The sequence below is a fragment of the Platichthys flesus genome, chromosome 17, assembly GCF_949316205.1.
Source record: "Platichthys flesus chromosome 17, fPlaFle2.1, whole genome shotgun sequence".
Classification (NCBI taxonomy): domain Eukaryota; kingdom Metazoa; phylum Chordata; class Actinopteri; order Pleuronectiformes; family Pleuronectidae; genus Platichthys; species Platichthys flesus.
The window spans coordinates 14122571-14136156 of record NC_084961.1 but is presented as its reverse complement, the minus strand read 5'-3'; the positions used below and the strand labels follow the sequence as shown (position 1 = coordinate 14136156).

Sequence of the window (13586 nt, the reverse complement as noted above, 5' to 3'; positions counted from 1 at the left end):
TTAATCATGTTTTCCGGGTGAAAAGGATATTAAAATATGAAGGTAGATGATACACTATTGTTCTGAGTCCTCTGAGTCCTCTTCTGTGAGGAAGCTCAGTTGCTGCCTTTTCAGCGTGTGGATCAATCATCTACAGCTCTTACTTGTGCTGATTGATCCTCTGTGGTGAAGGTGCTCTCTCAGCCACCTCACCTCCACAATTGCACATTAAGGGGGCTGTATCATTGTGAACCAACCAATGATTGTGTCAACACTTAGTTGTACAAATAGATCGGATGTATAAATGTTGAAACTGCCCCTTGGCCTGTGTGCAGTTGCAGAGACTCCTCCTTCTACTGCAGTTGTGTTTCAGTGATCTTATTTTCCTCTGTGGCGAAATCAAGAAGATGGGAACCTGTTCGATTTTACTGGGTCTGCTCTCTTTCTGCAGCCTCTGCTTCAGTCAAGGTAATACATACACTACTTAACGAGACTGTGGCCGCAGTTTGAATACCCTTTTTATTTTTACCACATATCATAAGTAGTCAAATCTGTGTTTATATGTACATTTAATAGTGTCTATGTTTGTCTTTCCCATTTGTTCAGAATGTGCTCAGGAGTTGATCGAGAATGTGGATTTCCCGGGAACAGATATAACATTTCTCTACTCTCCGGATGCAAGGCACTGTCAGCAGCTGTGCACCGAGCACCCCTCCTGTCTCTTCTTTAGCTTTCTTCGACATGACTATACCAGAGATAACAGGTATCTAACACTGACACATCACATAACTCATGATACAATCCATTGAGGCCCTGTAATGTTTTAATGATGAATACAGCCAAAGCAAGGTCAGATCAAGGGGTGCAGCCAGGGGGGCACTGACCCCAGCTGAAACATGATCGACCCCTGAAGTGCCCCTCTCCTGTCAGTATTTCTCTTGGTACTCTGGCTTCCTCCCACAGTCATACAGATTAGGGTTAGATTAAACTGCCATAGGTGTGAATGTGGATCAGCTCCAGCTAACCCCATCCAACCCTCAACGTTATAGATCATAGATAAATGCTTCTCTCTGCAGGAACTTCTACTGCTACCTCAAGTCCACACCCTCTCTAAAGCCCAACGTCCGGACTCAAGTACAGGGTATCACTTCGGGCTTTTCTCTCAAAAACTGCCTCTCAAAGCTGGGTAAGCTCACAAACATTTTACATCATTCTAAAAAACAGTTTATATATTTGTGATGTATGGGCACGCTCTCCCTAACTCTCTTTGTCTTCTCACCTGGTCAGAACAACCTTGTTGGCCTCAGCTGTACCAGAACGTGGACTTCCTGGGGGCAGACTACAAATCATTGTTCACCTCCACTGGTGAGGAGTGTCAGAGGATCTGCACACAGGACCCTCACTGTCAGTTCTTTACTTTTGTAAATGACGCCTTCACATCAGAGTACATAAGGTATAACTGGGTAATGTAATGTTTCATTCAATTTAAATGTTCCTCCTTTAAACAGGTGCCTGATCTCGAGGCAGGGTTTATGTCAGTGGTTGAGATAACCTCAGTGGTTAGGGTTAGAGCAACAGCCATTGTGTGACTTCACAGGCTGAGTACTTTTCCTTGTGATTAGTGAATTCAGTGAATCCATCCAATGAGAGGGGAGGATCTCTGGCGTCAGAACATCGCCAGTTCAAACATTAAATGATGCTGTTTTTTCTTTATTCTTTCCCAGATACAAATGTCACCTTAAACACAGCTGGTCGGTACCGAGGACCGTTATAAAGAGAGAGGTTGGAGCAGTATCTGGATTCTCCCACAAACTGCAAATACCTCAATACTTTGGAACAGGTATTCACAGGTGGAAGCACAACATCCTGCGGGAGGTCTTTTACTATATGTTTTCTATTATATTACCTGTGTGTTTTACAGTTTGCCAGGGAAAGCTTTTCTTAAACACTGACATCCCAGGACACGACATTGACAAGCTGCCCGCCGCCTCTGCTGAACACTGTCAGGCTCTGTGCACTGATAAACCAAGCTGTACATATTTCTCTTATAACAGGTAGTGTGAAACAAGAACTTAAATAAACTTTAACTTCTCATGTGGCAAACACATTCAACACTAGAAAGTGTGAAGTAACTGTATATATTGTGTATATATATATATACACATATCGCATTATTTCTTGTTTCTGGGACAATATCTTGACAATCCTATAGGGGCTTGAACATTTCGTTCTGCAAATTCAGCTAAATATGTTAATCTGCTTGGTTTTCTCTAAACTCTCTAAACTTATTTTGTGTGCAGTGGTGACTTCCAATGTTGGTTGAAGGGAAATCCATCTAGAATGGTGACCAGCACCAAAGTGGGATTCACATCTGGGATACCGGTGCACTTCTGCCAGATGGATAACAGTATGTATCACAAACCAACACTGAGACTGGACACACTATTTGTGGACCATCACAAACCACACACACTCTCGGACCTGTGTTATACGCACGTTTATGTAGAAATGTATTATTCATCCATTATGAATCCCAAAAATATCAATGATGAACTGAATCTCTGACGTTTTGCAACATGCGTAGATAGGTGACACTTACGTCTGGTTATTTTGTAATACTTGTTAGAGTAGTGTGTTTTTGCCTCGGCCAGAAGGGGGAGTCTGACTCTGTCCCTCTCTGCTGACAGGTTGGCTTCAAGTGTCTCATGAAGGAGTCAGTTTCCAAGGTTCTGACCTTCGCTCTGAGTCAATGGATGATCCAGACAAGTGTCAGAGGGCCTGTACTACAGATCCTCTTTGCCAGTTCTACACCTACTTCCATGAATCCTACCCCAACCCTGATTTCAGGTACAGTGCTCATTCATGTCAACAAAATCATGAACCAGGAATTCAGTTCACACAGAGAAATTATGTAACATTTAACTTGATCATTACTAGAAAGGACCATGCCCAAACAAAATGTGATTGAAAAGTTTGAATGGAAATTGGTAAATTGGATGTGTAGGAAATAATGAATGGACATTGAGGGAAGGGGATGAGGTGAAGATAGGAGATGAAGGAGGAAGGAAAGAGAGGATGAAGGGATGAGGGAAGGAATATGAAGGGAAGGAAAGAAAAACAGAGCATGATTGGTTGATCAAGTAAATTTAGTCCTGACAGGTGATTGCAGGTGTGGTTGAGGTTTGGCCCTGCTCCTCAGTGGACTTGTTAACTTCCCATCATATCAACTATCTGGTGTTGTCAACATGGTGTTTAATCTTGTTTTTTGATTTTGTGTCCCAGGCGCCGCTGTTACCTCAAGCGTGTCATCACAGCACCTGCTCCTCCCAGAGTGAATAAATTGAATAATGTCGTGTCCGGATTCTCCCTGAAGAACTGGGTGTAGACACACACACACACACACACACTCACACTCACACACACACACACACACACACACACACTTTCCTTATCCTCATTCAGGCTGGAACGTCCTAAATTTCCCACGGGATTAATAAAGTATCCATCTATCTATCTCTCTATCGGTCTTCACAGCCACACTTCATGCCTCTCTCTGTACTGTTGGTTGATCCTCACAAGATCAGTTGTTAAAAATACAGATGATTGTTTTTGTGTTGTATCCTGAAAAATAAAACTTTCAAGCAAATAAGTGTTCATCCTGCTTCATTTATTTGAGAGTCAGTAGTCACAGAGCTCTACTTCTTATTGCAGAGAGATAAAGTATCGGTGAGATGAGCAATGATATTAAAATGTGTCTCTGCAACATTATAGCTTCCAACAACAGCTGACAGAAAATAGGAGATGCAGATTTTGTACATCATGCTCCCAAGTTGTCGAACAGTCAACTGATAGACATCAGTGAAGAAAGTTCAATTTTAAAGGTAATTTTACCTTTTTCTTATGTTTGTAAAAAACATATATATTTCATAATTCAGTTTCACATCTCTGTATTTGCATGTATGCAGGATATTATCTTCTCTCTGACAACTATTCAGTGACATTCAGATTACAAATTGTGTTCCAAGGTTGAAGAGAACAAAATGCAATCAGTTTAATCTTTGGATCCACTGTTTTTAGTTCAAATAATTCAGTGTCCCTGCATTTTGCACTTGTGTTACGTGCTTTAGTTGTTTCCTCCTCCTTTTCCTCTCTCTCCATCCTCTCAGGTGAGTGTGATGAGTGTGATTATGTGGAGGGGTATTTAAGGAAAGCTGGAGAGTCTCTGTCATTTGAGTGGCAGCAGCACTCGTGGAAGTGTTTATTGTGTGTTTCATTTTCCTTGTGAGTTGTGGGGGGTCTCTGATAGTCTTCTTTTTGATATTTGAAGGGGATCAGTAGGGACCCTCAAAGTATGAAAACAGTCACTCCGGGCTTTTTCACTCAGTCCATTCTAAGAAATATGTTATGGAAACATTGCGTTTCGTACTTCCTCTCCGTATGATGTCATCATGAAATCGCACTCTTGTCGCTGGGTGGGGCTGAAACACTCAGTACTTTAACTCAGGACGTTACACCTACATTGGCCGACTTGCCTGCTAAAACTTGACCAATCAAGAGGACGGTGTAACTTACCGTTAAAGGGGACATATTACGCCCATTTTCCCACAAGTTGATATGGTTCCTTGGGGTCTTAATGAAATGTCTCTTACAAATTTTGGTCAAAATACCGCAAGGATCATTTAAAACAGCACCCTTTTTACCCTGTCTTAAACACTCCTCCTCAGATTGACCTGTTTTGAGTGCGTGATTCTTTAAAAGCTCATGAGCCAGCTTCCCGACCCTGTCGCCCCCTCTCCCCCGCACCGAGATATGAGTGCCCGGATTTTTGGCTATCCATTGCCTCTGTAGAAATATTGCCACTGGAGACGAAGATACAATCCTGCCTTCGACAGCCCCTGCCCCCCAGTCCAGCCCCACAGTGGGAGCAGTGGGAGCTGGAGCTGGCGCAGCAGCAGCGTCCTTCCACAATGTTGAGTCAACGTTTAGAGGTGTCTAAACGTCTCTGTCTCGACGATCTGCATGTTTATGCGGCCACTTAGATGTCTGACGGGTAGCAGCAGCAAGCTAACGCTAGATTGCAGCAACTTAGATCGAGAACTACGCAAGGGCAGCTCACTTGGAGCATTCGAGACTTCTCTGCATTGTAGCCGGGCAAGTGGCGTGACACAGTGCAATCTGGGGGTGTCCGAGGCAGCGGCAGATCTGCTGATGCGATGACATAGCGGCTGGGATTAGCTAATGTTGCCACCTCGGACATCCCCGGATCGCACTGAGTCACCCCTGCTTCCTCAGTTGCTTTTACCGTGTGTTAACTCGCTGCTTACCTTGAGATGGCTACACCACAGGGAAGTCTCCAAGGGCGTGCTGCCCTTGCTTAGAATTTGATCTAAGTTGCTCCACGCCTTGCATGGCCTCACAAGCTGACATCAATCCGAACTCAACCAACTCAGATGAGCTGGGTTTGGCTTCAGCCGTCCCAACGGTGACAGAGCGTCAGGACGGATCGGTTAAAAGTATCCTCAGGTGTCTTTGGCTTGTGCTGTGACCCAGACCATGTTTAAGCATTGTGTTTTGAGTAATCATATAATGATTTTGTACAGTTTTATTGATACAGAGGAGTTAGATGTGCCTATTTCCCCTCAGTTTGTCCTTCTGTTGTCTGCTGTGGCAGAGGGTAGTGCGATGGTTGAATTAGAAGCCCTGGTAGAATACATCTATGGCACAAGAGCAGCTTTCAGACACTTTGGTATCCAGCACCGCAGCTTTCAGTCCTTATGAGGCATGTTTAAACCTGCTACACAACACGAGATTTAACATGATGCACAATGTCAGGACATCAGGGTTAAGATGCAACGTGGGGTTTTAAATTCATTGTTGCAGAATGTGACTTCAGTAGCTTTTTATAAAGATCAATTTGATGATTATAAACATCGGAGGAGCAGAGTCACTTGTTAACCTGTGGAGCAGGGACCTGCACAGACATTTTTGAGGGCAGGGGCTAAAGTGAGAAAAAGGGAAACTTTTCATAATTATTTATATAAAACAAAAAATTACAAAACAAAAAGTTAAATATAGTATCATATCTGTAACTAGCTTAACAATTTATTTTACAACACTCACCCTCACATCATTTTTTAAAACTCAACAGTAGTAGAATGAATATTGATTTGATTAGGAGTCTACAATCAAAGAAAGAATATGACATGGAAGCAAAATTAATTAAGTACATGGAAAAAATGTTTTTGTCTGGAGTGTCCTGCCTTAGACCGCACCATTTTGATGATGCGGTCCTCGTCCTCGTCTCATCACTATGGCATAGGAACATGCTGTGTTATGTAAGGATTTTCATGGGATTAACTGAAAACATTTATTTAACAACGATGTTAAAAGTGCCTTCAAAGCAAAGTCAAATTTAAAGCCATGTATGAAGAGCATGTGGTAAATCATGCATTCCCTGTAAATAGGACATAACAATATGAAGGTATATATGATACACTATTGTGTATGAGTTTTTTTATTTTCACAAGCTTTTCTTGGTTCATGCTCTTCCAGTAGACCATGCCATGGGGTTCTCACCACGGCAGCCATAGACAAACCATTCGTTTTTGAGCATATTTTATTAAATCAAAACATACATTTAAAAGGCAAACTTAAGTGAGTCTCCACGTGTTCTGAGTCCTCTTCCGTGAGGCAGCTCAGTTGCTGCCATTTCAAGCGTGTGGACCAATCATCTACAGCTCTCACCTGTGATGATTGATCCACTGTGGTGAAGGTGAAGATGCTCTCCCAGCCCCCTCACCTCCACAATTGCACATTAAGGGGGCTGTATCATTGTCAAACTACAAAAAGATATGATGTATAAATGTTGCAAAGGCCCCTTTGCCTGTGTGCAGTTGAAGAGACGCCTTCTTCTACTGCAGTTGCGTTTCAGTGATCTTATTTTCCTCTGTGGCGAAAACAAGTAGATGGGAACCTGTTTGATTTTACTGGGTCTGCTCTCTTTCTGCAGCCTCTGCTTCAGTCAAGGTAACACATACACTACTTGACGAGACTGTGGCCACAGTTTTGACAGCTTTTTTAACCACATATCATATGTAGTCAAATCTGTTTGATCTGTGTTTATGTTTGTTTTTCCCTTTTCTTCAGAATGTGCTGAAGAGTTAATCGAGAATGTGGATTTCCCGGGATCAGATTTGATTTCTCTACTCTCCGGATGCAAGGCATTGTCAGCAGCTGTGCACCGAGCACCCCTCCTGTCTCTTCTTTACCTTTCTTCGACATGACTGGACCGGAAATGACAGGTATCTCACACTGACGCATCACATAACTCATGATACAATCCATAGAGGCCCTGTAATGTTTTAATGATGAATACAGCCAAAGCAGGGTCAGATCGAGGGGTGCAGCCAGGGGGGCACTGACCCCAGATGAAATCTGATCAACCCCTACACAACCATCTATAATACACACCCACCATCTACACAACCATCTATAATACACACCCACCATCTACACAACCATCTATAATACACACCCACCTTATCAGGTGGTCTATTTAACCAGAGAGACATTTCCCATCAATCCCTCTTGCTCCCACTGCTGCTGCAGTATTGCTACCTGTTGCTTCAGCGTCTCAGCCGTTGACCATGTGACCGTTGTTCCTCCGTAGGTCATTGTCTCTCTCAATCCGAGTGATTCCTCCTCCGAAGAAGTTTGCTTTATTTCCGAAATTTCGGCTCGGTACCTCGAGATTCACTACGTGTGAATCGGACGTCAAGCGTCTGCGCCATGACTCCGCAGCGCAGCTCGAGTTGCCTGCCAGAACTAGCTCGCAGGCTCTCGGCGCGCACCACATCCTGGAGGAGCTGCGCACCCGAAGCGTTTAATTCATCGGGTTTGAGCCACGAGTTAGTTTCAACTACTTCTTGACTAAAGGCGGCTCCGCGAGGCCGAACAAATGGCTGACGGATTATTCCCGGGACATCTCTTCTCGACCAACCGCGGGATGTTGTCCCTCGGAGGCAGAGGAAGCGCACTGAACGTTATGAATGAAACAATTCAGTCTCGAATCACACGCCACCTACTGGTACGTCACTCCAGCAGGATTATGGGAGTTGTAGTCCAATCTCCAGCCATGGGTTCAAAGCTCCTGTCTCCTGACAACAGTACATTTCCCAAAGGAATCAAATGCTAACAGGTAATATGTTTTGTTATTCCGGACAATCAATTATATAATATAATATATATATATATATATATATATATCTCACACTGACGCTGTATATATATATATATATATATATATATATATATGTGGGTAGAGTGGTCTTCCTCCAACCAAAGGTTGGTGGTTCAATCTTGGGCAAGATACTGAACCCTCAAATGGGCCCTCATAGATGTTGAATGCAATAATTGTAAATAACTTGTATATATGACTTTCTTATGACTTCTGGCATGCGATGATGTCGAAACGGACGTGCCATGTGCTATATTTGTCACATTGCACATGCCCGAGTTTCAGGGATAGGAAGGGAGCGAGATGACTCACTCCTCAGCTTCTTCCATCAGCACCTGCGGTAAAACAAAGTTTATTTCAACGGCACAAATAACACGCGCTATGAGGTAACTAACGAATGATTGAATATTAAATTCGCGGGAAACTATTTTGTCTTCGCTTTGTCAACTACAATCTGGTGCACTTTGAGGAAGTAAATATGTCAGAATCTACTGTTGGTGGTCACAATATTGTATAATATACAGTATATTCTCCTGCAGGCAATGCGCCTATGGAGAATGGCCACACCGCGGCGGTGAATGGCGCACATAACAGGTTCACTAGGTAGCATATTCTCCTGCAGGCAATGTCCCTATGGAGAATGGCCACACCGCGGCGGTGAATGGCACACATAACAGGTTCACTAGTGAGCATATTCTCCTGCAGGCAATGCGCCTATGGAGAATGGCCACACCGAGGCGGTGAATGGCGCACATAACAGGTTCACTAGTTAGCATATTCTCCTGCAGGCAATGCGCCTATGGAGAATGGCCACATCGCGGCGGTGAATGGCGCACATAACAGGTTCACTAGTGTTTTGCATTAGTAGGAGTAGATTTGACGTCGGCTAATTATTAATAATCATGAAATATGATTATTAAAATAACAATTATTTATTTAAAATAATCAAAATTACAAAGCTATTAATTAAGAATAGTAAAACAATTAATTAGAAATGATACGGTTATCCATTAATAATAGTTAAAATAATTAATGAAAACAATAAAATTATCAATTAAGAATAATACAATCTGTAATCATTGCTTATTGTCGCGGGGCACCACCCTGGTTACAGGGACCAACTAGTCAAACTATAGTTATCAGTCTCAAGTGATAAAAGTTAAATGAATAATCTCAATATTTAATATTAATGATTATATAATAAACAATGAAGGGTTTTAAGTTCGAGCACAGGCTATAGTAATCCAGCTGTATTCACATACATATGCGTAAATAATCACAGAAATACAAATACTTTAATTACAAAAGTATTTATTAAAAGGAGAAATAAAGTTAATGTTATTTCAATGATTCTTCATTTAACAAACTCCAATATTTCAAAGATGGCAACAACAGCAGCAGCACTTATCACAATTAAGACCACGCATGTGATACGGGGTATCTATGTGTGTGTGTGTGTGGTCGTGTGTGTGTCTGCCTGTCTGTGTGTGTGTGAGAAAGAAAAGGGGGAAGTGGGTATGGCGTAATGACGAGTTCACGTGGTGACGTAGTCTGGCCGAATTCAAGGTGATGTTACATTCACGTACTTTCAAGATGGAGGTTGCCTAGTGAAGCCACGTTGTGAAAAGCAAAATGGCTGCCGGTCAGACTTTAAACAAAGGAATTTTTAAGACAAAGAGATTTCTTATCTCGTGGTTTTGACGCCGAATGGCGTCGAGATGTATTAAGGCTCTTTAAATCTTGATTTTTCTATGCCACATGAAATATATGAGTGTAGGTCGGGACGTGTGTAAAAACAGGTTTAGGAGAAAAGAGAGAGAGAGAGAGAGAGGGAGAGATAGAGAGAGATCAGGAAAGCTCTCAAAACATCGTCAGAGACAAACTTCCAGCGAAGCAGGCAGTCTAGTTACGTGAGATTTATCTTTTAACAGATGTAAGACGTTGACTGATTAAAGAAATAAAACAAAATGAAAATAAAACAAACGTCTTTAATTGCTCCCTAAAAATACCTCCGGATCAACTAACTGGAAAGGTCATCTCTATCTTCAGGGAATTGGGAATGGGCTGATAAAAGTTAAAGTTGACCCTTTAGAGCTGGAACATCTGGAAGGCCCCGAAGGGCCCTGGTCGAAGTCCTCAGCAGGGAGAAAAAGCTGCGATTATTGATGAGCAGCATCATTTATTAATCTGTGGAGGCCCAGCATCCTTGAGGTGCTGGTCATGGGATGATGCTGGCTTTTAGCCAATTGAGTGTCAGAGGTCAAAGGAGAGTGGGAGTGGCCAGGAGCAGAGCAGGGGTTTCTGGGGAGACCCCAGGGATTAAGTTATCACCAGAAGATACAGATACAGGTTCAATAGGTAGTATATTCTCCTGTAGGCAATGCGCCTGCGGAGAATGGCCACGCCGCGGCGGCAAACGGCGCACATAACAGATACTCTGTGGTCTGTAGAGGTCTAAACATATTTATCCACTTTAAATACTTTTCAAGACCCCGTGGATACCCTGATATAAATACATTTTATTAATCACAATATAAATAAATTAAATCTCTGCCCATAGAGAGGAAGTTTAGACCACAGCCGTTTTGGGGGAGTCTTCATTAATGTCTGTCCAACCATACCCGAGCATCTTGACCCCATGGTATTCATCCATTCCTACAGAGCAGTGAATAGATCAAGAACCAATAACTTTATCATGCATCAATGCTTCTACAATAGAAAATCTATGAAGCCTCAATGATGACAGTCTTAACTAACATTTACCTTGGCTTTATGTTTCCCCGCAGACAATTTGCCTACAGCGAATGACCACACCGCGGCGGTGAATGGCTCACATAACAGTTTCACTAGGTAGCATATTCTCACCTGGGCAGAACAACCTTGTCAGTCTCAGCTGTACCAGAATGTGGACTTCCTTGGGGCAGACTACAAATTCTCTTCACCTCCAATGATGAAGAGTGTCACAGGATCTGCACACAGGACCCTCACTGTCGGTTCTTTACTTTTGTAAATGGCGTCTTCACACCAGAGACCTTAATAAGGTATAACGTAATGTTTCATTCAATTTAAAAGTTCTTCCTTTGAAAGCAGATTATTATGTCATTGGTTGAGATAAACTTCAGTGGAGGGATGTAAAGGGACGGCACAAACCTTTTTGGGCATGTGTGAGAGAGGGTTATGATATGCAATAAAGATCCCCCACTGTTATACCCAATAGTACACACTCAACATTAAGTCATTTAAAGTGTCAGTCTAGCAATTAATCATATCTTTGATTTGGTGACTCAAGAGAGACAATGAAAAGGAATCAAAATCCAAAATATAACATGTAACAATTCTTCACTGATATATCTAACAGCGAATGATTATTTTGGACTTGTTTACTGGCAGAGAAATCCCCAATTTATTCAAGGTAATGGGGGGTTTCGTTTTCCCATCTCTGCTATAATGTCAAGAGCAAACAAGGAAAATCCTTTCTCAGTGTGTATTGGTCACTGGTAATGAGCACAAGTAGTCTTTGCTTTTTGGTGCTTGACGTGAATATAATGTATCACATGACTTCTGCATATTCAGCTAAATGTGTTAATCTGCTTGGTTTTCTCCTAACTTTCTAAACTTGTATTTTATCCAGTCATGACTTCCATGACTGGATCTCTGGAGACTTCCAATGTTACTTGAAGGGAAATGAATATGTAATGGGGAAAAACACCAAAGTGGGATTCACATCTGGGATACCGGTGCACTTCTGCAAGATGAATGACAGTATGTATCACAATGCAACACCTAGACTGGACACAGTGTTTGTTGACCATCACAAACCACACACACTGACTCTGACCTGTTTTATACACAGGTTTAAGAAAAAAAAAATTCACCCATTATAAATCCAACAAATATCAATTATGAACTGAGTGTCAGAGGTTTTGCAACATGTGTAGATAGGCTTACATTTGGTTATTATGCAATACTTCTTAGAGTAGTATGTGTGTGCTTTGGCCAGCAGGGGGAGTCTGACTCTGTCCCTCTCTGCTGACAGGTTGGCTTCAAGTGTCTCATGAAGGAGTTCATTTCCAAGGTTCTGACTTTCGCTCTGAAATGATGTATGATCCAGACACGTGTCAGAGGACCTGTACTACAGATCCTCTTTGCCAGTTCTTTGCCAGTTCTACACCTACCTAATGAATCCTACTCCTGATTTCAGGTACTGTGCTCATTCATGTCAAAAAAATCATGTTCCAGGAATTCAGTTCACACTCATGTGACATTTAACTTGATGTTCACTAGAAAGGACCACGCCCCAACAATATGTGATTGAAAGGTTGGAATGGATTTTGATGAATTGAATGTTGAGGAAATAATGAATTGAGGCAAGAGGTTGAGGTGAAGATAGGAGATGAGGGAGGAAGGAAAGAGGGGATGAAGGGATGAGGGAAGGATGATGAAGGGATGTGTGTAAGGATTGATGAAGGAAAGGAACGATAAACAAAGCATGATGGGTTGATCAAGTAAATTTTGTCTTGACATGTGTTTGCAGTGGTTGTTGAGGTTTGGCCCACCTATCATATCAACTGTCAGGTGTTGTCTACGTGGTGTTTAATCTTGTTTTTTTGATTTTGTGTCCCAGGGGCCGCTGTTATCTCAAGCGTGTGATCACAGCACCTTCTCCTCCCGACGTCACTATATATGAGAATATCGTTTCCGGATTCTCCCTGAAGAAACTGTCTTAACGATACAATGGCGGAGTCAAAAATGGAAGTGGAAACAAATTGGAGAGAGGTTAGTGATGTGAATGTGCTTGTGTCACTTAGTTTGTTACAATAGGGACAACATTTTATACATTTTTACCTAAAAATAACTTTTCCACAATGCTTTTTTTTTTTTTAGATGATTTCGCTTGCTTTAGAAAATACCCTTTTACAGAGCACCGATGAAGCTGGGGTAAAGAGAACAGCAAACAGCAAGTTTATACAAGTTGGGATACACATTATTATGTCCTTCCCAATACTCTGGGGGGTCCTCTAATCTTCCAATGTTTGGTTCACCCAGGTACGCTTGGATCTCCACTGTTGAGTCCGCAGTGACATTTTGGGTCCTCGTCCGCAGGACTGTGCTGTCCAAACGATGCCACAGTTTGCTACCTAAGACAGACAAACAGGCCGTAAGTGACTAAATACAATAACTCAATTAGAATGTATCCATTACCTTGAGTCACAGGCTGAGAAGCTTCTGATATGTGCTGTTGTGATGAACAGCAGCACTTTCACGAGTGAGCCTCTTCTTGACAACTGCTGCTTTATTGGGGCTAAAGAAGCCTATCTTTTCAAACCTGGGATCGAGCAGTGTTGCCAGTGACATGATGATCATTGATTGC

At 42.2% G+C, this 13586-nt stretch overlaps 1 protein-coding gene and 1 pseudogene across 1 annotated transcript; both read left to right on the top strand.

Annotated features, from left to right (window-relative positions):
• The first annotated feature begins 306 nt into the window (after positions 1-306).
• On the top strand, positions 307-3519 carry LOC133972500 (plasma kallikrein-like). The gene is made up of 9 exons (XM_062409994.1): positions 307-447; positions 586-742; positions 1056-1165; positions 1267-1432; positions 1704-1819; positions 1901-2033; positions 2280-2386; positions 2667-2826; positions 3262-3519. Exons 1-9 carry the CDS (start codon positions 387-389, stop codon positions 3362-3364), a joined length of 1113 nt encoding a protein of 370 aa, XP_062265978.1. The 5' UTR covers positions 307-386; the 3' UTR covers positions 3365-3519.
• A 3364-nt stretch (positions 3520-6883) lies between these two features.
• LOC133972736 (coagulation factor XI-like) lies at positions 6884-12394 on the top strand (annotated as a pseudogene).
• Positions 12395-13586: the final 1192 nt, after the last annotated feature.

Bases quoted from the DNA above. Each gene is read 5' to 3' on its own strand.
- LOC133972500 (XM_062409994.1), top strand. From the start codon at position 387: ATGGGAACCTGTTCGATTTTACTGGGTCTGCTCTCTTTCTGCAGCCTC. The intron at 1,166-1,266 runs GTAAGCTCACAA...TCACCTGGTCAG, and splicing joins AAACTGCCTCTCAAAGCTGG to AACAACCTTGTTGGCCTCAG. The intron at 2,387-2,666 runs GTATGTATCACA...CTCTGCTGACAG, and splicing joins CTTCTGCCAGATGGATAACA to GTTGGCTTCAAGTGTCTCAT.